Below are 22126 nucleotides of genomic sequence, written 5' to 3'. Positions count from 1 at the left end.
GTAGATCTGAGCTGTTCGATTCCCGTTGGGCTGACCGGAGCGGAAGAAAAGCCAGCTGTCAAGCCTCTGACGGCGACGTGCTCAGCAGAAGCCACTGGCCTTGGCTTGAGAAATCTGATGTCCTTTGCCAGGATTACACCTCCCAGCTTCCCCTGCCCCTTTCTTGTTGTTCAGTTAAGTCAATCGTTTTGCTAATTTAGGCCATGGACACAGATGGCCTGTGCAGGGGCTCCCTAACGGGCAGATTTTGGTTGCTCGTCATTAGGGCATAGACCTGACTGGTCAACGTGGAGGAGTGTGTGAGAATGATCTGGGGGGCAGGGGCGCTGAAGGAGCCAACAGGAGAAGGCGCACCGCTCCCCTCCCCCGACGCGCCCTCCGCGGTCTTGGCCTGGAGGCTGAGCCCGGCCTCCTGGGCCAGCTCCCCTCTCCCGGTTTCCTCCTCGCTGTCTTCACCCAGACTCTCGCCTCCGCTCCAGTCTGGATACTCATACTGTGTTTCTAGACTAATGAAAACCAGGAGGACAAGTCTGCTTGAACTGGCAGTGAATCTGAACGGGCAACAAGTGACCCTCTACTTAACAATGAGAAAGGGCTCTGTAAGATCAAATCCACTTTATTGGATGAATTTTTAGCAGTGCTGCGGTGTTCTTTTCGATAAGAAGACTGACAAATCCTACACAGGGAGAAAGAGATTCGACACGGCAGTTTAAGGAGATGTCGTGAGCAAAAACCAAGCCGAGCAGAATAAGTGTCTTCTTCCCCAAAGCAGTAATTCCCCATCCAATTTCTTTTCACCGCTCATTAATGCTCCAGGAATCAGAGAGAGGTGTTTCCCAAGGACCCTGCCGCGGGAGAGCACTGCCGGCGGACGGGGCGGACGGGCCACAGCCCGGCACCCGCTGGGGCAGCGTCCCTCCTGCAGCCCGAGCTCCGGGGCTGCGCGGAGGTGGGCGGGGGCGGGGCTTCCGCGAGGTGAGGGCCCGCTTGTGTGTGTTTGGGAGCCTCTGCTCTGCACTGAGGCCCGGCCTCCTGTGATTACCTGTGGCCTTGAGCAGACTAATTACCCTCTCTGAACCTCAGTTAGCTCACCGATAGCAAGGGGTTACTAGGAGCTTCTCCCAGGGTTTTGAGAATTAAGTGCAGTCTTCCAGGGAGTGGCTGGCCCACCCCTGGGCACACGTAGGTGCGCGGTGAATGGCGAAGGTGCAGAGATGTGTTCAGGGCTTACTCATAGATAACAACAGGCAACTTTTTCCCCCCGTTTTTGGCGCGTCTTTGTTTTGGGCAACTTCAGTACAAAAATTTCTAGTTTCCGTGGCTCTCGACTCACGGGGCTGAGGCATGCTGGAGGGCAGGGTGACAGAGGCCACGAACAGGAGCAGGAGGGCTCTCCTGGGACACATGAGGGCGCCTTCCCCTCCAGCCAGGACCTCAGAGCAGCAGAAGGAGGTGACAGGAAGTGGGCTCTGACTGTGAGGGAGGCTGGTGTCGGGGCTGGGGGGTGCACAGATCGGTTTTGACTAAGGCAGGGTTTAGGTCTGCCCAGGGCGGGGGTGGGGGTGGGGGGTGGGATGGGGCCGAGGAAAGAGTCGTGCAGTACAAGCCTCGGGTCTGGCAGGCCTGGGGTGAGGAGTGGCCCCCACCTGCCAGTTCCAGTCATAAGGTATCCAGTCTTAGTGATGGGTCCCTGCCTTCAAGTCCTGATTGCAAGCACTTCCCGCCGCCCGCTTCCCCTTCCTCAGAGGGCAGGATTCCAGCTCTTTCCCCGTTCCCTGCAAGGCCTGCTTCAGCCCAGGTGGATGCCCAGAGCCAGGACTCAGCATCATCCCTCCGTCAGGAAGACCCCTCTGACTCACTGCTTCCAGCGCCCTCCTTGCCAGATCCAGCCCGTGGGCGCCCAGGCACCAGGCTGCTCCGGCCTCCTCTTCCCTCCAGCGCCAGGACCTGGAAGACCCAGCCCAAGGGGAATGGGCCTGAGATCCCAATGCAGTCCCCTTGGCTCTGCCATAACGTGCTGCTCTCACTCCCAGGGAGGTGCTCGCGTCTGGGGCAAGAGCGAGCTTCCCTTTCCAAAGGCCAGCGGGGAGCTGTGCAGTTGTGTGGGAGGCCTCCCCAGCTCTGTGGCCGGGACGCCTGACATCGCTCTCCAGGTCTAGGTCAGCCTCAACACATGCTGTACGTTCGCCTTTCTGTGACATCCACACCGTTTGTCTGTCCTCATCCTCTGGACTGGAAAGGAAGGGCCTCTGCAGTGGTGTTTTTGAAGCCTTTTCTCCACTCATCTCTCTCTTAACGTTCACCCCCTCCCTGAGTCTCCACGTTGGCAAGGCGAGGGTGGCGGCCCTCCCTCCCCCACTGAAGCCACCATCCCTGCTCTCCTGGCCCAGCTGCCTTGGGGACATCCAGGGGTCTCTTCAGCCCCTGGGCTGGAAGGTGATGCTGCCACCGCAGTCACCCCGCACTTAGCTTCTCATCCACAGTCACCTGGTGACAAGGACTGAAGTCAGGTCTCCCGGCCACACCTACAGCCGATGCTTATGTTAAAATTCCAAATGCTGCCCCTCTCTGTGCTTCTCCCCCGCCGCCCCGCTTCAGCATCACCGGGCTCCTCTTGTCCTCCGAGCACAGCCTGCTCCCCGGATCACGCCACAAATCTCTGAGATTGTGAAGGAAACCACAGCGAAGCTTAGATGTGCTTTGAGACTCTTGGGCCCAAAGTTCTAGCAAAGCTCTGACTGCTGGGGTTCTCCTTTTGGGGGAGGTGTGGGCTCGATGTGGTTGGGGTGACGGAACTCCACGTGGGCCGGACGCACTCTGCCGAGAGTCACCCTAAGGAGATCACTGATCCTGAGGCCACGCTCGGAACCCAGCAGAGGAAACATACACTTCACAGGTGGTGACAGGGATGGGCCGGGCCTCGTCCTCCATAGCTACAGACTTGGATGGACCGTAACCCGTGAGGCCTGTGAGCCTCCTGCCACCCCAGAGCCCAGGCAGGCAGAACCTCTCCGCCCTGAATCCTCAGCAAGCCCCAGGGTGGTGGAATGAGGGGAGGGGCGATAGCCCTCTGTAGGTGCCAGCCGTGGAGGGGCTGCCGGTGGGTCTGCGAAGCGACAAGGAGAAAGGTGATCCCGGCCAGCTGGCAGAGAGAGGGGTGAGAGGAGAGGCCACCTGCACGTTCCGTTGCGGGGAAACCCTTCCTGGCCTGGCCCTTAGCCAGCGCCGGCGGAGGCCGGGAGGCCAGAGGCAGCACCGCCAAGATGGCCCAGGCCAGGGCCACCTGCTCGGGGAGGCCCTGAGTGGGTGGGCTCTGGGACCAGGGACACCGTTCCTCCCTGCGGAGCCTCAGCGGCGCCTGGCCTCCCCTCCCAGCAGCGCATTCAGCACCCCGCACCCCAGCCCTGCAGCGTCTGTGGTCATGAGAAGCCAGTGAGGGGAGGTCGTGGGGCGGGGGTGCTGTCCTCACACTGAGCCTCTGGGCTCCCGGGACCCACTCAGCCCCTCGGGCTCGTCCTCTCCGTCCTGCTCAGCCTCGGGCTCCAGCTCGGCTCCAGCACCGCCTCCGGGCAGCGGGGCGCTGGGGAGGTACTGCAGGAGCCGGCCCTCCCGCCTCATCTCCGCCAGCTCCTTGGCGCAGCAGCTGGGCGTGTTGGTCTCATAGGTGTCATGGAAGGTGTTGTAGTCCACCTCGTAGAAGCCCTTCTCCAAGGTGAGGACTGGTGTGAACCGGTGGCCCCAGAGAACCTCTGTATCCATGTAGGAGCTCCGTGCTTGGCAAGTCATGCCTGGTGAACAGAGGGCACTTGTGTCAGGAGTGGCCACAGCCATCCAGCCATCATCCATCCATCCAATCATTCATCAAGCATTTTTGAACATCCACTTTGGGCTAAGCACGATGGAGATACACAGCAGAATAAGACACAGCCCTTGCCCTGAAGGAGCACCAAGTGTGATGGAGGCAGAAAATGGGAAATGAACAAAGCAAGCCTTTGGAGTAGGTTCCTAGAGACTGCTGTGGGTAATTCTGGAAGAGCTAGAGCTACAGACATGGTTCCTGAAAATGCATTAAGTTCTAGAAGATTGAGACAAGAAAAGAGGCAGGAAACAAGATAAATTCCGATTGGGTGAGCCCAGAGAAGCTGCCAGGCGTTTAGAACATACAGGGGTTGTTTGGCGTGGACACATACGGGCAGGAGCGTCCATACGTGCATACACACATACAAACACACACACACATGCGCGCGCGTGAAGCGTGGCGTCTTGATTTGAGCATGCTCTAATGCTTCCATTCCCTGTCCGCTCAGTCCTCACATGCCTGTGTTATTTTTAGGTGCCGCTTTCTCTCCAGGGAGGGCAGCTTTGTTTATGGATGAGGAAACCTCTGTGCTCAGGGTCCCAGAGAGGCAGCTTCCTGATGTTCAGTCTCTTCCCAGCTCGTGCTTTTGGGGAACTGAAGGGGATGCCTGCTCCAGCCCCGAGTTCGGACGTTCTCGGGCAGGGGCCTCACACAAACCAGGCCCAGGGCAGAGGCTGCTTCCTGTCCGGTGTGCCAGTGCTCAGCAACCCCAGTGACCCCACGCACTGACCCACTGTGGGCTCGCAGACTGCTCTCTGCTCCAGGGGTGCTGCCTGGGCCAGGCCTCTCCCTTGGTCCTAGGCCAACCCCCAGCCCAGCAGAGGTGCACAGGTCCAAGCCAGGCACTGACCGTCCTAGACACAGGCCAGATGCCTGCAGCTTGGGGCCTCAGGAAAGACAGCGGGAGGGGACCTCCATGGGAGCTTTGGGTCAGGCCTCCTGGGGTCTTCCTGTCCTCCCTTCCTGCCTCTTGGGAGGGGGCAGTGAGCTGCTCTGGGGCTAGAGACCCCACCCGTGTGCCTGGCAGTCATATCCCGATGCATTTGGAAAGAAGCCCCTCTGGGTGGCAGACGCTGGTTCACATGTTGCTCCACTTCACCCTCATTTGGCCGGCAAGTCAAGCCGCCTGCCCACACACACACAGGCGGAGCTGTGCCAGTCAGACCCCGGCCTGAACTCCCAGCCCGTGCTCGGCTCCGTGAAGGCGACAACCTAGCCCTTGAAATCTCTGAGATCAGAGCCCGTGGGGCTGGGTGGTCTTCTTTCGCCTTCTGGGGTCCCCTGCAGACCCAGGTAACCCAGCCACGGGAGGCGAGGAGGCCAGCCAGGCCAACTGCAGGACCCTGACTTTGAGCAGGCGCTCGGGGAGAGGCCAGCAGGTGGCGGCGGGGGCGGTGGTAACCCACCACTCTTATTTGTCCCCACGTCTCTGACCCGAGCCCCTCTTTGTGGCCTCGAAGTGGAGCTCTTTTCCCAGAAACTCAGCCTGTGTTCTGATCTGAACTCAGCATCGAGGGCAGCGTGACCTGCAAGCCCCCGGCTCTGCGGGAGGCGGCATCCTGTCTCCTGACTGTCCTCGGCCCCAAAGGCTCCCTCAGCTGCCACCGTGCGCTGCCTGCCAGGCTCTGGCCCCCGCAGATGGCTGAGTGGCCCCCCTGCCCCAGTCCCTGGAGCCAGGCTGCATCCCAGCGGGAAGGTGTGTGGCTGCCCCGTTTGACTCCTTCCCCGTACCCAGCTTCCCGAGAGGCGAGGCAGGCTTGCTCGGCCACCTCTGTGCCAGGCCCCCTGTGTTTTGGGGGGCGGTGTGGTGTCTACAAGCTCTAGATTTGTAAGTGACAGACCTGAGTGTGGACACTTCCTGTCTGCGTGAAGCTCGCACATCTGTAAAGTGGGATGGAGGCCAGCCCTCCAGCCTTGTTGCCGGATTACAAAACTCTGTGTCCATCAGAGCCCGGGTGAGTGTTCCACAGGTCACCCCCAGGGCCAGCCCTGCTGCTCAGACTCCTCCCTGAGTGCAGAGAGAGGAGGGCAGGAAGGGGAGCAGAAGCAGGTGCAGGGTTTGCTGGGGCTCCTCTGCCCGGGGGTCCTGCCTGAGGTGTGGGGATGCGGGCTCCCGAGTCCCCACACAGAGCCTGGCCGTGGCTGCCTGTGAGTCAGTCACTGTGCAGGGAGGTGCCGGGCTGGGTCCGCAGGGAAGCTGAGGGCAGCCTGCTCCAGCAGGGCCCATGGGTCTGGGGCACAGGTGTGTCTCCAAAAAGAGGATTCCGTGAGTTTGGGAATCCCAGAGTTCGGGAGATGCTGTACCCTGTCCTTCCCTCATGAGGCGGTTCACAACATATAAAGACACCGCCAGGTCCTACTGTAAGAAGTTGGCTCGCCTTTATTAACCCCATGTTCCCCAAGGTTATTTGGTCCCAGAACTCTCTTTGGGTGACACCTGCTCCAGGATGGGAGGCGGGCGGTGCAGCTTTGGGTCCCCAGGGCCTGACCTGCCTCCTGGCTCCGGGACTTAGGAGCACTTGCTCATGGGCAAATAATTTGCCTGCCTGTGCCTCTGTGTCTATATCTGCAGTGTAAGGAAAGGCATCTCATGGGGGTGAGGGAGGGCATTCAATGAGCTACTGCACGTGTAGCGTCTAGGACATGCTGGGACAACCTGCACACGTCAGCTGCTCTCATTACCCCGTCTTGAGGAGCAACACCCCCAGGTCACCGTTTTGGGGTCGGGCTGGTTGAGCTGCCCTCTCAAGGCTCCATCTTCTGGAGTCACGGCAGCATGAGCTCCGGGGCGGGGTGGGGCCCAAAGAGGAGAAAGCATCTCACCTGTCGCCTCCACCATCCCTTCTAGGATGACCACGACCTCAAACTCCTCCTGGTTCAGCTGGGCCCGCGACATCTCCCAGAAAGGGCTCTTCTCATTGATCTCGTGAGAGATGATGAGCGGGGACACGAGGAAGAGGCGGTCATCCCCCGTGTCGAAGCCCACGTTGATGTCGGTCTGGTTCAGGGGGATGAACTCCCCCTCCTTGGTCTGCCGGGACTTGATGAGCTTGGCGCGGATGGAGGCCTCCACGATGTGGGAGTTGCGGAGGTCGCCCACCCGGAACATAAGGCAGAGCTTCTCGTCCCGCAGGGAGATGACAGCGTGGTTGGAGAACATGAGGGTCTCGGCTCTCTTCTTGGGCTGGCTGATCTTCACGAACATGCAGCCCACCATGAAGGCGTTGACGATGGAGCCGAGGATGGCCTGGACCAGGAGGAGGATGATGCCCTCCGGACACTTCTCCGTGATCACCCGGAAGCCGTATCCAATGGTGGTCTCGGTCTCGATGGAGAACAGGAAGGCTGACACGAAGCCGCTGAGGTTTTCAACACAGGGAATCCACTCCTGGTCCCCGACGTGGTCCAGGTCACCCCGGATGTAAGCAATGAGCCACCAGATGAAGCCGAAGAAGAGCCAGGTGACGGTGTAGACCATGGTGAAGACGAGCAGGTTGAAGCGCCACTTGAGGTCCACCAGGGTGGTGAAGAGGTCGCTCAGGTAGCGGTAGGTCTCCTGGACGTTGCCGTGGTGCACGTTGCACTTGCCGCTCTTCTCCATGTAGCGCTGGCGGGGCCTCCTGCCTTCCACCAGCAGGCGTGTGCGGTCGGTGGCGATGGGGATATAATCGCGGGCCTGTTTGGGAATCTTCTTCGGGTCCCTGGTAGTGACTCCAATCTCCATGTCCTGGTTCATGGCGTTCCTAGAATCGCCAGCCATGGCTGGGATACGTTGAATTGAAAAAGATAATCGTCAGTGACGTGGACTGGTCAGATTCGCAGAAACCCTAAACTTCAAGGTCGCTCTGCCTTCGCGCCCTCACAGCCCTACACCCAGTGTCCAGTGGACCTGTAGGTGTGGACCAGCGGTGGGCTGTGGGATTCTCAGGGCAGGGAACATGCTTTCTTGATTACCCCCTTATCTCCCTGGTGCCTAGTCCAGGCTCTAGTATATAATGGGAGCTCGATAGTTGTTTGTTGAACGAATAAACGAACACTCTCTGGGTGCAAACTCCATGTTAAGCATTTAAAAGATTTAAAGAAAATCCGAGTGCAATTTACAAAATAGTAATTGTAACAATTCAGTAGATGCCTACTGTGTTCCCTGCCTTATACATGGACTCGCAACCACCACAGCGACCCACAGGTAAATCTTTATTTACCTCTTACTTACCCACTAAGTAAGAGGTAAATAAAGATCATACTGTTTGCTCACGATCGCACTTGTTTCTAATAGTGTCTCTCCCTCCTTTAGAATGTCAGCTCCCCAAGGGCTCAGCTGTGGGTCTGTTTTTCCCTTGATACATTCTAATTTTCCAGAGCATGGCCTGACATATACTATGTACCCAAAAAGTACTTACTGAATGAATGGATGAATAAATAAAAATGACAAGTCCCGGGGGGAGGGTACAGCTCAGTGGTAGAGGGCACACCTAGCATGCACGAGGTCATGGGTTCAATCCCCAGTACATCCAATAAGTAAAGAAGAACAATTAAAAAAAATAAACAACCTAATTACCCCTCCTCCCCCCCAAAAAGAATAATGAGTCCCAAAGAGGTCACGTGACATCCAGGTCACCAAAAGAGTAAGGGGAAGAGCTGATATTTGGGCGCTAGCTGGTTGTGCTCGCTCCCTTCTCCCTCCCTGTCTCCCTCCTTCTCCTTTGAGGTCTCAGCTGCAGACAGAAAGGAGAAGGCGGCAGGGGTCTGGGTCTCCCTGTGCTCACTCCCACCACCTGAGTGGGGAGTCTGTGGCTGTCTGAGCACTGACTAATATGGCGGATTGCTGTGTAGACACACCATTAAAATGCGAATAGAGTAACTCCCTGCCCTCTGAGAAACTGAGCTGGGCATGATGTTAATGCCCCGAGATTTTCAAAGGGTTGTTACGCATTTTTGGAGTATATGTTGCACTTGGAAGAAACAGCCAGGCACCTGCAGCACTCAGTCTACTGTCTTTCTGTTGTTCTGCTCACAGGCATTTAAAATGCTTGAAGGCTCTGGTGAAGCTGGGAAGGACCATGAGCTTCTCTGCCGCCAAGAGCAACTGCTTCCATTTCTGCCCAGTCTTGAGCCAGGCACCGCACCAAGAAGCTAACATTATGTTAGCTCATTTGACCCTGTTAGACAAGCGCTGTTACCATCCTTCCATTTTCAGACACGGAACATGAAGCTCAGGTAGTAAGAGGCCGCCTCTGGATCTTGGTTTGTTTGGCTCCAGCACAGGGGCTCTCAGGTCTCACCAGACAATGGTTTGCAGAGGTTGGGATTCTGAGGCTCAGGCTCAGACTTATGAGCTGCTCCTTCCAGAAAGTTCTGGGAGCTTCTGATCCTGGAGACATCCCCTCAGGGGAGACTGTCATTCAGCCCTTCTTCATCTTTATAAACAAGTTCTTGATTTCACAGGCACTCCCCTTCCCGGGAAGCTGCGTCCCTGAGAGCGCAGCCTGGGTGAACGTTCTGTCAACCAGGAGCCAGCTGCCTCACTGACTGAGCGAGGAAGACTTCACCCACCACGGAGAGGCAGACCCTTCCTCTGCTGCCCGCGTGGCTGCTGCAATTTCAAGGTAACCTTTAAAATCTCACATTGATGGGTCACAGGAAGCGCTGTTTGTTTCAGACATCCGCTGGCCATTTTCCATTCTGCACAGGGCCACCTGCTCCCTGCCCCTCCGTGGCAGCTACGAAGATAAATGAGACTAGGAGGGGCTGCTCGGTACTGCTTTGCAGAACCCCCCGGTGACGTGGCTCTGCCCCTGGCTAGGAGACTGCTTCCTGAAACCTCGACCGGAGATGCCCAGAAACAGTGAGAAAAGCCGCTGCTCTCAAGGCTCTGTGTGCTCCTGGGGACCCCGGCTGCTGGGACCCGGATGGGGGTCCGGTAGGAGTGCTGCCCGGACTCCCTGGGCCTCTGATGCTGGGCAGCGCAGGCCCAGCACCGGCGAGGATGAGTCACCCGGCGCCTGGGAGGCACGCTCCCCGCCCTCAGCTTTCAGGAAAGCAGCTTTCTGCTGATTTTCTGCACTGTTTCCTTCTTTATTTTTAAACATACTTTCAGATGTTCTTGTAGGAGAAGGCCCTGTGCTGGGCTGGAGACAGAAAAAGGGTTTTTGGGACACCTCAGCCCAGATCTGAAAACTGTCTGTGTCCGGCAGACAGGAAAAAGAGGCTTGCTTCTGAGTTGATATCGGCACACATGTCCCCCGAGTGAGCTGGGGTCATCCGCGGAAGTTATTACCCCCTCGGCCCAGGCTGAGGTCTGTGTGCTAGCTCAGCTTGCAACACACTTGCCCTGCGAGCCAAAGAAAGACAGTCTGAACGCTCTTTGCCTCAGTTTATTCTGTTGGAAACCTCGGGTAATGTGCTCCACCCTTCCAGCTCTGGGGCCACCGTGGGGACCCCAGGAAAGAATATATGAAGACAAACATAAGGATCTATGTAAACACTGGCAAACTCTCTTTGAATTGAAGTGTAATGCAATGTCCCAATAAACCCATTTTACAGATGAAGACAGAGGCGGGGGCATCTAAGGCCAGTGTTTAAAGCCTCAGGGGGTGACCTGCAGGGCAGGTGTCAGGCGTGGAGCCGCTGATCCCCAGCTTCCTTAGAAGAGTAAGCGAATCACTCATCCTAGATATCTCGGCCCTCAGTTCTGCGGGGGTGTCAAGTCAAAGGGTTTTCAGGGACAAGGAAGACGAACTTCTTGAATCAAATTTTCAAGCTCCATCTATTAATTTGTGCATCCTTCTTTAAAAACTCACCAGGTGCTTTCTTTAAAAACCTCATCATTCTGCAGCTATTTGTTCTTACCAGCTTGGTTCCTGGATGTTTTGTGGTTTTGCTTTTTGGACCTGAGTTCCCAGCTGGGTGACAGTGTATGTGATACCAGGTGTGAAAGCCCACTGGAAACTGACACGCAAGACTCGTTCACCCATCCATCCATTCATTCATTCAGGGAATCTGTGCCCCCACGGACAGCCACTGCCGATTGGCGCCTCTGCCCTGGGGCGGGAGGAGGCGGCACAGAGTTTCACCCTTTCCCGTGCCTTCTGTTCGCAAGGGTCCTGTTAAAATGCAGATTCTGGTGCAGCGGATCCGGGGTTCCCAGAAAAGGCACTTTTTTCAAGAAGCTTCCGGTGCCATTGGTGCTGCTGTTCCCCAGGCTTGTCTCTATCCTGGTGGCCGTTGTGATCGGCTGGGAGCTGGACGCCAGGCTGGTGCCCAGGTCCCACGCCCAGGGAGCCCGACCCCAGGTAGTTCTACTGGGCAAAGGAGGCCAGGACCCCTGCCCTATTTCCTGCCCTCAAGGAACTCATGGAATGGTGGTTCACACAGGCAAACAGTGCCATAGAGAGTGACAGGGGGACAGGGCGTGGGTCTTGTTCAGCTTGGCCTGAGGGGGTGAGGAGGAAGAGTCAGGAAAGACTTGGTGAGGAAGATGCCCAGCGAAGGAGTGAGGTGCGCCTTCCCGACCTGAGACGCAGGTGCAGTCTTAACGGCTCCTGTCCTGAGCACCCATCGCGAGCCGTCTCTGCAGGGCACTCTTTAGGCATTCTCTCATGTAATGCTCACACGCATCTATCCAGTCTGTCTTGGCCTGTGATCGTTTTCGGATCACAGAAGCAGAGTGATTTAGCGACTTGCTTAAGGTCACTCAGTTAGGAAGTGGCATGCCTGACTCCAAAATCTCTAAATGCAGCTCTGAAGTCTGACGCAGGAGGCAGCCGGGGACGCTTCCCCATCCGTGCTTGGGAACCAGTCTACGATTTAGCACCAGGCTGCCCGTTGCACCCCGGCTCCGCGCACAGCTGGGGCTGTCCCCTCTCCTCCTCGCGGGCTGTGTCTTCCACCCACCTCCTGCTTTCCTCCTGAGCTAAAGCCCTCTGTTCCTGCTTCCAGCTGCTCCTGGACTTTTTCTCATGACAGCAATATTTGTTCACACAGGTGCCTAGTTGCTCCAAGGAGACAGGGTATCCACTTGTCCCAGCAAACACCTGCTGACCTGGTGTAATCACTGAGCACCCTGTCACTCCCGGAAGCATCTTGTGTGGAAGCTGTGGCCCCTCCCAGGGCAGAGACCACTGATCTCACTCTGGATGACTCTGGCTGGACTCCCTGTTATCTAAGGCGTGTCTGCTTCTGCCAGGAGTGGGGTGAGTATCTGTCAGGCCCGAGAGGGGCGTGAGTGCTGTCCTAACCAGAACCCAGGAGGCTGGTGCCAAACTCTGCCGCATCCAAAGGCAGATGGGCGAGGTCAGTGAACGGAGCTGCTGCATCTTTTAACACTGCCACACCGTGTATGCATGTTGTTCAGATATGCACTTTCTCCTATTGTTACTCACATTTGACGACTTCTCAGACTTTCATTTTCATATTTTTGATAAAGAAAAAGATTGTCAAAGATATCATTCTTCTTCTAGGACAAGCAATTATATGAACATACAGCAAATGCAATCAAAACGAGCTCTGGATTTCAGGAAGACAATAGGGAGTGGTGAGGACTGAGGTGAGCCAAGTACACCTGCCATCCAACAGGGGGCGCGTCACTTGGCCCGAGCTGATTAGTGTCAAGCAAGAATGTGGAGCGGGTGCTGCAAGATCTTCCACTCTCTTTTTCCAGAAAAGCTAGAGATGGAGATGTTTAAACATGAAATTTATGTTTTTCAATGTTGACAACGAATTCCACAATGTTTGAAACACCGAGCTAGCCAAGGAAAATATATCTGCGAGTCAGATTCAGTCGGGCAGCTGCCAGCGTAGACTCCTGGGCTACTGAGTTGGAGAGGCTTTCTCCCCACATGCACACGCTGGCTGGTACTCTGAGTGATGCTGAGCGTAGCGTTAAGAGTCGTAGTGATGCCAGTAAATTCTCCTCAGAGCTTTCCTGTTTGCACTAATGAGCCTGCCATGAGCGCAGCCTGTCAATCCTCAGCACAGAAGAAGCCAGAAGGCCGATCTGGGTCTCACACGATAGCAAAGAGAGGGGAAACGGACTGCTGGCTCTGTTCCCGCGGTCCTAACCAGCCTTGTTCCCCACCACCCCAGCCTCCCCCGTTGTGTGACGGGTGCCAAGACCCCCTGCTCTCACAGAGCATCCTCTTCCCACCCGCCTCCTCCCAACTACACCCCTTGCAAGTGTGCTGCAGAGAGCAGGGTCTTGGGAAAGCGTTCTGTCCTCCCCGTCACTGTCACAGTCACCGCAGGTAGAAGGGGTTCCCAGTGGGTGGAGATGTCTGACCTTAAAAGCTTCGGAGAAGGTGGAGGGAACACCCTCTTCGGGGGAGGGCTGTGACGGCAGGAGGTGGGTCGGGTCAGGAGCTGTTTCTGGCTGGGATGAAATGGGTGCTGGTGACCCACCCGAGGGGATCCTGGAAGAAGAGGGCTGGGGGCTCTGCGGGAGGAGGGGAGTGGACCGCAGGTGCTGGCTTGTGTGCCCAGAATGCTCCTCACTGTCACGGGCTCACTAGGGCTCGGGGAAGGCGTGCTCCTTTTTGCTCTGCTCCAAGCTGAACATCCAAACAAGGATTCTGCCAAGGTCTGCCACAGCCAAAGTGAGCTCTGGCACCCCTCTCTCTGGACTGCACACCTGTTCCGTGACTGTGTGAGGGGGAGCATGTGCCGGGGGAGAGCACGGGGCTTTGAGTGGAACCTGGAGCTGGGATGATGTGGATGGAGGAGCTGTGGCGGCCATGGCAGGGGAGCCGCTGTGTAAGGCGGGAGGAGGGGGAGGAGGCGCAGGTGATGAGGGCCCTGCTGTGTCCGACTGCTCGAATGACCTTCCCTGGGGACCTGTCACAGGCTCCCAGGTCCCACCTGCTCAGGCATCCCAGGCTCCATCCTGCGGCTGCCTCTGTCCCTCCAAGGGGAGCCCTCGAGCCTGGTTCCTCAGCACCCGTGGGGTTATTGTTTAGAGGGACGTCCAGGTGGGGGCGGGGCTGCTCCCAGAGGGAGTCAGCTGTCCCGAGGTTTGACTGAGACATGCCCTGCCCAGAGGGAACATCTACCCCATCTGTGCTGCCTCCCCCTTGCCCTTTGCATTCATTTTGCTTTTGTTTTAAATGTGCTCAATTTATTTCCCACAGTGGGTTATGCTGACTTATTTCTTTGCGGAGTAGCCCTGGTAGTGAGATGTGTGTGTGTTCTTCCCTGAACCAGGTGCTTTACGACTGTTAACTCACCTAAGTATCTCCACAGCACTGTACGTGTTTCATTGCAGGGTTTTTTAAGGAAGACAGAGTTTTTGCCTGATACGAGGGCAGACAGGTCTTGGCAATTGCTTGCGGAAGTCAATTCTTTGGCAGAAATACAGAGAGATGGTATTTTAAAGATCTACTTGAGTATGTCTAAGTGAGTCCGAATAGATTCAGTAATTTTTAAAAGGGCAAAATCAGGCCAAATTTGAGGCATGGACTATAGATTAATCACACGGACCTCTCAAGCAGTTTAACGTTCGTGAGTTCCTAATTGTTGAGCAGTGCCCCCGGGAGCAGGCCTGGCAGCCTGCGGCTGAGCTTTCCAGCTCCGCTGTCTCCCATTTCGTTGTCCTCCCTGGCAGCTGCTGGGGACCCCTGGTGTGTCCTTCACATCTATGCATCTCAATACTCAGCCACGGCTTCCTGGCCACGATCCAGCCCCACCTTCCCAGCCCCCGGAAGACGTATGAAAAATCATGAACAAAAGGGCACGAAAATCAAATTAGTTCATTTTGCATTTTCCCCACATTTGTATCAGTCTGCCCGGTACTTTTCCCTTTTAGGCCGGCTCTCTCTCTGAAAGTGAGCAGAATCGTTATAATTCATTCTCTTCGTCGTAACCCTGCACTGTATGTATTCTGCATTAAATAATAAAGGCGATTAATAATTAAGTCAAAATGAAAAACCACTTGTTTCCTCTCTACAGCCCCAGGGACAGAGTTCCCGGGCTGGTGCCAATTTATCAGTGATGATCAGAGACGATGAGACAGGCGCAGTGCAGGGAGGATGGTATCAAGAAAGCAAGATAATGTGAATACAAATATACTTACCGCCAAGTGAAAAAGATGGGAGGTGACGGAGGTACGGGGACCAGTGGGAAAGGACCAGAGCCCCAGGGCATGATGGGTAAAGTCCCAGCAGTCCCAGCTGAGACCCGCTGGGGGCATTCGGTGCGCCAGCTAATCTTCTAAGTGCCTCCTATGTCTTGACTCATTTAATCATTTCAGAAAAGGTATGAGGTAGTACTGTTTCCCCCGTTTATAGGTGAAGAAACAGGCACAGGGGAGAGTGAGCAGTAACCTGCCCTCAAGCTAGTGTCGTGGATCTGGACTTGATCCCAGGCTGACCAGCCCCAGGGTCACATGTTATGTCTAACAAAAACCAGGAAAAGTGAGCCCTCCACGTGGTCCAATGAAGAGGAGCGATACGAACATCACGGGAGAATGAGTGGCCTGGAGAAGCAGTAAGAATAAGAGAAACAGGAGGCGAAGAGACTTGGAGGAAAGGGGCTGAGAATGCAGGACAGTTCAGACAACAGAGGCTGAAAAGACAAAGTGCCGAGAAGCAAGGGAGGGCATCAGAATGAGGGCTGAGAAGAAGAAGAGAAAGAACGGAGGGAACTAAGTCTGCTTTGCCCTTTGCTATGCCGTTGTGCCCATGTTACAGAAAGTAAAAGGACGGTCTGAGGAACTAAGGGATACGCCCAAGGTCACACAGTTAAGTTCCCGGCAAATCGAAAAGAAGTATGTTAACTACAAAATGCTGATGGAAGAAACCAAAGAACATCTGAGGAAATGGAGAAACATACTGTGTTCCTGGAGGGGAACACAATACAGTAAAACACGTGTTCTCCCCAAACTGATGCACAGGTTTGAGGCCATTCTTACCAAAATCCCACAGGATTTTTTTGTAGCTACAGAGAAGAATTTCCTGAAATTGATATGGAAAGGCAAAGGAACTAGAATAGGTTAAAAAAAATAAAAAAGAATAAAATGGAAGAAATTGATTTACTCAGGTTCATAACTTACTACACAGGTACAGTGATCGGGACCATGGAGTTTTCCCAGCCCCCTTAGAAAGCCTTCCCCGGCCCTCCTAGGTCTCTCTAGTGATGCTTGCCCTGACGCCACATGTGTCTCGGCTCCCCTGCCTCCCCTGGTCAGTACTTGGAGAGAGGGCTCTTGGCGAGGGGTGGGGGGCAGGGTGTGTAAATGGTGGTGGGCAGGGGCAGGGTGTGTAAACGGCTCAGTCTCCTAGCCCTGGTTCCCACACCAGAGCTGGCCTGGGGTAGGCTCCCCGTATACATTTTTGAAGGAATATATGAGCGACTTTTTAAGTTCATCCAATAAAGGGCACTTTCCAAAGGGACTGAGGCAGCCTGAGCCAGGACCTGGGGGCGGGAGGGCCCGCGTTCCGTGATGTGGTGGGGTCGCTCTGCGAGAGCCCAGGTGCGCTGGCCATCCTGAGGTCCTGTGTGTAAGGTCCCTGGGACCTGGCCCTGTGGGACCTGTTGTCCCTGTTGTCCCTGTTGGGCGGCCAGCTTCCTGGGGCAGAGGCAGAGCCTCTTCCCTGCTTGTGACACTCCTCCTGGCCGGGCTCTGGGCATCGGTGCTCAACAGCCCAGCCCCGGGAGGGGGCAGACTCTGAGCGTGAGACACGGGGCACAGGTTCGGCTCCCTGACGGCCCTTCTCCGCTCTTGCTTTCCCCCTCTTTTCCTTTATGAGCCGCGAGAAGTAACACAGGGTGGGGGCCTTAGGGCCCACCTGACCTTAAGTTGAAGAGCCTGAAATGTGTGAGGGGACGGAGTGGACAGCACATCCAGCCCCAAGCAACCAGGTCTCAGAAGGTGAGAATGAGATGCTGAAAGCTCGTCCTTGTTCGATCTCCCCGCCTTCCCTTTTCACTCCCCGTACCAGCCTCTCCGGCTACATGTGCTCTGACCCTTGGTGACCAGGAAGTGCCATTGCCACCTGCCAGACCGCTCAGATATCCCTGACCTCTGCCTTCAGCCTGCCCTGGTCTGGAACGGTGATGGAACACTGACGCACCAGCCAGCATCTCCAGGGTCGTGTGTTAAAGGTTTGGCTGTGACATTTAGCCCAACGCGGCCGTTGGCAAGCGCTATGGCCATCCCGGGCTCCGCGGCCCAGAATAGCTCCCTTATCAGAATGTCAAGGTGGGAGGGACTAGATAAGCGGGTGGCCCTGGCAGAGACCACCCCGTGTCCCCCGGCAGCTAGGTCTCGGGAAGGGGAAGCTGTCCCCTCCGTTTTAAAGTCATTCCAGAGAAAGTCACTCCACTCCGCAGGTCTCTTAGAGAAACACATTCAGGTTTGGTTTTTGTTTTGTTTTGTTTTTTTCCCAAATGTCTCCCTACAATGTGGGAGTTTGTGTCTGAACTCCCATTCTTCTTATTTTGTCCCCAGGAAAAACGGAAGCATTATTCCATGGCTGACAACAGTTTATAGACGTCTGCTGGTGGGCCCTGGTCTCGGCGGCCTGTCTGTAGCTGGGACACAGTAACAATTGAATCCAAAAATGGCTTCTTCCAACCACCTAATCGATTCCTGGCCCCTGCCCCTCTCTCCATCACCCTCCCATCTGCAGCCTAAAAATTCAACCAGGATTGCTCAGAAGATGCAAACTTTGGCTAGCATCCTAAATGGAAAACACAACCTCCCTGCCCGAACGATCACATCCCAAGGTTTTCAAAAATTAATTATTCCTGGCACATCTGGGGGATCACGTCAATGGCTGCTGAACTGATGTAAAAACAAAGAACAGATGGAGAAGCGGTTTTCAAGTACGTGAGTGCACAGGACACCGCCAGTGGCTTTGAGAGCCGGGCCATTTTCGGAGCAAAGGGAGGGAGGGTGGGCTGTGGGGTCAGCATCCTCACGGGCGGGGGACTAGAACAGCGCGGGCATCTCCTGGGCGGGAAACCCAGGGAGCCCCAGGGGGGGTTTTGCCACACAGCCTGTGAGGAGGCCACGTGGATTCTGTGGGACCCACAGAGGGAAGAGCTCTCTGCCCAGCTCAGCATGTGCCCACAGACTCGGGGGAACCCATATCGGGGAATCCCACTGGGATTGGACTCTGAGGCTGGAGAAGGCAGGGCTCCAGGACCCCCGGGACAGTGGGGGCCCTTCTCCTCCCCACCCTTCCTCCCTGCCTCCTCCTCCCCCTGCGCTGTTTGCTGGACGGAGCTCACTCATCTCTGCTCAATGCTACTTAAACAAGGAGTGCTGCTGGGAGGGACGCCAGCAGGGGACAGGAGCATCTGTGACCCAGGGAGCCTCTTTCTGTTGGAGAGCTAGATGGTGAATGTAGAACATGCTCGGGGAGATCCCGAGCCCCACGCTTTTGTGGAAAGGACAGACCATTTCCCTACGGGATGTTTCCTCTTCCAGTGGTGGCCCTGGTGCTGTCCTAATAATTTATGCTGTTGCAACAACTTATTATCAATCTCTTAATTAATGAACAGAGCCTGGCAAGTAATAAACACTTGACAAATGCCTCCAAATAGTCCTTCCAAGGTAAAAGAATGATTTTTTTTTTCTCTCGAGCCTTAGGTCCTAAGTCTCCACTCCGTGAACTTGATTCCAGGTTGTTTGGAACCAGGATGGTGGCGTGGGGTGGGGTGGGGTGAGGTGGGGGAGGCTGGGAGGAACAGTGAGAAAAGAAAGCAGTGGATGGGGAAAGAAAAACAGGTCCCGTCACATACATAAAACGCCAAGCATCACACAGTACGCATTCAGTAAGCGCCGATTCCTTGATATTATTGATATTATTGCACACCCCCTGCGCCCCAACACGTCCTCTGAAGTTCCGCCTCTGCCTCCAGGCAGCGTCAGGCCGTCTCAGGTCAAATCAATAGTTAAAAGTCACAGGCAGGCCTCCAAGAGCCTTTCTCTCTAAGGCCCACATCACTCGCTCTGCTAGATTCTTCCACCAGATTTTAGGAAGGTCGAGGGCCTCCTCGTTCAGCCGGCTGATGGGGTTTACTCCTGGGTTTTGAGGAAAAGGTGTGGATTTGGGAAGGCCAGAGCACCTTCCAGGCTGGGCGTTTGACAGTGGAAAGACTCTGGATTTGAAGCCAAGCATTGAGAAGTTAATGGCCCTGCCAGTCACTAGTGCTCAGAGATCTCTCAGCCTCGGCCTTTCGGATGGAGTGATGCCTGCCTCCCAGGCCTGGAGTCCAGCTACGTGTGCATGAATGTGTCCCGCTCAGTACTTGGGTCATAAACATTAGCTTCTTTCCACTGCCTCCCTCCCACGTGGAGAAGTACTTTGTGAACCAGAAAGCGCTGTGATGTGGGGCTTAGTGATGACCAAGAGGTACGTTCTGGAGTCAGGCCCAGGTGAGACTCTAAACTGTAGGCTGTGTACCGCCGCCGGCAGTTTACAGAGCCTCGCTAAGCTGCACTGTCTCACCAGCAGAATGAAGATGGTCATATCTGCTCCATTAAAAGGATCAGAAGAGAGCAAGGTGCTGGGCACAGTCTGTCACAAAGCAAACATGCGTGTGCCTGTTGATCTGCTGGTGTTAGAAAGGCCTCCCGGAACAGGTGCTGGGCTGGCCTTACCCGACCCGATGCTTGGCACAGACCCTGGAACTTCTGGGGGCCAGAGCTCGTTCAAGGAGCCAGCGGCACTCACAGGCTGCCCCGCAGCCCCAGGGAGCAGAGCCCTGGCAGGGGGAGCCACCACGGCTCTCCAGGGAGACGCGTGGGTGCGTGGGTTCGGGGAGGGTGGGGACAATGATGCCATTCCCTGGTCCCTTAACCCTGGCCTTGGAGCTTTCACCCTTGGCCTTTCTGAGCAGTTTGAAAGATGTTTCAGAAGAGATAGGGGGGCACGCAGGAAGTGACCAGGCGACAGGAGGGCAGAATTAGCAAGGCCATGTTTCCAATTTGGCCAGACTTAAAAGAAAGCAAGATTAAGCCAAGGATCTAAGGCTGAGCTCTCCACATCCCCACTTGAAGGCAGAGCCGCTGTCCAGGGGGAATGCCGCCCCCTCCCCACTGCCCTGGCCTCTCACACCACTGATGGGGGTGTTCAGCACCCCAGGTATCCCTGCTCTGGAACACAGCAGAGCCACCTCCAGTCCTCTGAAGGCTAAATTCCCAGCCCAGGGCAGCCCACCTTCTTCGGGGACCTCAGATTTCCTGGTTGAACTTTGCACCCATCCTAAGCTGTCCCTCCTTGCGGCTCCTAAACTGGCAGGTGCCGAGCAGCTAGCCGCCAGCCCAACAGGCACCCTGAGATCACAGGTCCCGCCTTCCAGAACCAGTGAGCTGGGGAGAAATGGAGGAGGAAAGAAGACAACTTACTTGTTGAGATCCGAGCTTCCGAGTCCCACTGACGCTAACTTCTGGGGTGTCCCTCAGAGGCGGTGCAGGGGGCGTTCAGGGCCCCTGAGGGCTCCCGCCAGCCCCAGCCATCAGGGTAGCCTTGGACTCTGCCTAGAGCCTCTCCCTGCCGTGGGGTCCTGCGGGCAGAGGCTTCTAAGCCATCCTGGCCCTTCTCTCGCCAGCCCCCTGCAGCCAGTCACTAGTCACTCCCTTTCTCCAGCGGCAGCGGCGGCGGGAGGCTCGCGCTCTCTCTCCCCACCTCCCTCCGCCTCCGCCTCCTTCCCCTCCGCCCTCTTCCCTCCCCGGTTCTCCTCCCCTTCTGCCCCCGGTGCGAGGAATCTCTGTGTAATAATGTGTAATCGCCGGTTTAAAGGACCCCAGGCAAAGCGGTGGGGGGCGGGGCGGGGGTTCCGTGTGATGGGGGCGCGGGCAGTTCTCAGTGAATCGGGTCGGGAAAGCAGGGCGAGAGCCCGGGGGAGGGGGCGGGCAGCTCTGCGCTCCCCGCACCCTCGGGGCGCCCTCCCTCCGCCCCTCCGCCAGGCCCGCGCCCCCTCCCCGCTGCACCCGCCGGTGGTCCCGGGTTGGGGGTGGTTTCTGGCCGTGCAGGTGCAAAGGACGGGGATCTGTGCGCGCGCAAGTGCCTGCGCGTGAGCGCGCGCGTGTTTGGTGGGTGCGGTGCAGCCGAGCGAGCGAAAGAAGGAAGAAACTAGGACGGTAGAAATCTTGGATCAGAGCCTCTGAGGGGCTGCTCAGTCACTCCGGGTGCGTTTAGGGGACGATTGGCAAAATTTAGTTGCGCTGCTTAGATGGAACCTAACAGGTGGGTGGCACTCCTTGGGGAGTTGCGGGGCACAGTCTGGGCGCTGCATCCGCACCACCACGGACCTTGCTTCTGTGGGTGGAGTGAGGGCCTGGGGCGCCCTGCCCGCGGGCTGGAGATGGAGCCGGTCCAGAGACAGGAAACAGGCCGGCGGCTCCCGGCTCTCTGCTCGCCCTGGCCATCCTCTCCAGGGGCAGGCGGCCTGTGGATGGCTGGGCACAGCAGGAAGTGCTCCCTCTGCTCCCTGAAGTCCTGAGCAGTCCTGACCCAGAGCCACCGCCTAGCAGCCACCTCCCTTCCCTCCCTCTTGGGTTCCTTCCTGCCCTGTGGAAAGATGAGTGTCTGCATTTATTCTCTTACTCCTGGGAGTTGTAGGAAAGCCAGCTACTGACGTCACACCCCGGGCCCAGGGGGGGCTGCTGTGCAGGGAGGGCCGGGGGCTTCTCTGAGAACTGGTCCATGATGGGGGGGGTGCCTCCCTTGTCCCTCTCTGTGGCCCAGCCTTTCGGGATCCACACCCCGGTCCCAGGCCCCGAGTGTGTCTCCCCTTGGGGCAGGCACACCAGATCAGGAGTGAGAACAGTGTCCCCCGGGCAGGGACTCGGACTCTCCTGTTCCCTGTGGTGTCCCCAGCACCTACCACAGGTGCGCAGTGAGTATTTATCAAGCGAACACTGTCAAAAACATGAAAGCCAGTGTATTAATTACAAGAAGAGAACATGTGCTTGTCACCTGGGCAGGGGTGCACCAGCCCTGTCCTCTCCTGTAAGCATGAAGGCGGGTCAGTGAGCCGGCAGCTTGGTCTTCTGGGGGCTTCTCTTGCTGCGGGAGCAGCGAGCCCACAGCCCACTGCCCAGGCAGGCTCCCCAGGGACAGCACGCATAGCCAAGGCCAGGGTTTGCTCCTAGACGCCCTCCCCTCTCTCCGCAGTGAGGCCGCAGTGGTCCTGCGGGACGGGAACCTCCCCTGCCCCTCGGGGGCAGCAGGCTCCTGCTCCTCCGTTCACGTGTTGGTCTCATGACTGAGCACTGGGGGGCGTGCACGCAGGGTCCTAAGTCCTCCATCTCCTGGTTCTTGGAGA

At 56.6% G+C, this 22126-nt stretch overlaps 1 protein-coding gene across 1 annotated transcript; it reads right to left on the bottom strand.

Annotated features, from left to right (window-relative positions):
- Positions 1-600: 600 nt before the first annotated feature.
- Positions 601-20522, bottom strand: KCNJ5 (potassium inwardly rectifying channel subfamily J member 5). Its single transcript, XM_010957862.3, has 3 exons — positions 20205-20522; positions 6683-7621; positions 601-3788 (listed from the first exon to the last, which is right to left on the bottom strand). Exons 2-3 carry the CDS (start codon positions 7617-7619, stop codon positions 3466-3468), a joined length of 1260 nt encoding a protein of 419 aa, XP_010956164.1. The 5' UTR covers positions 7620-7621; positions 20205-20522; the 3' UTR covers positions 601-3465.
- Between the last annotated feature and the right edge of the window lie 1604 nt (positions 20523-22126).

Source organism: Camelus bactrianus, chromosome 33, assembly GCF_048773025.1.
Source record: "Camelus bactrianus isolate YW-2024 breed Bactrian camel chromosome 33, ASM4877302v1, whole genome shotgun sequence".
Classification (NCBI taxonomy): domain Eukaryota; kingdom Metazoa; phylum Chordata; class Mammalia; order Artiodactyla; family Camelidae; genus Camelus; species Camelus bactrianus.
Note: the sequence above shows the minus strand (reverse complement) of the source record. Positions and strands in the feature narration are given on the sequence as shown.

Bases quoted from the DNA above. Each gene is read 5' to 3' on its own strand.
- KCNJ5 (XM_010957862.3), bottom strand. From the start codon at position 7,619: ATGGCTGGCGATTCTAGGAACGCCATGAACCAGGACATGGAGATTGGA. The intron at 3,789-6,682 runs GTGAGATGCTTT...TCTGTTCACCAG, and splicing joins AGGGATGGTGGAGGCGACAG to GCATGACTTGCCAAGCACGG.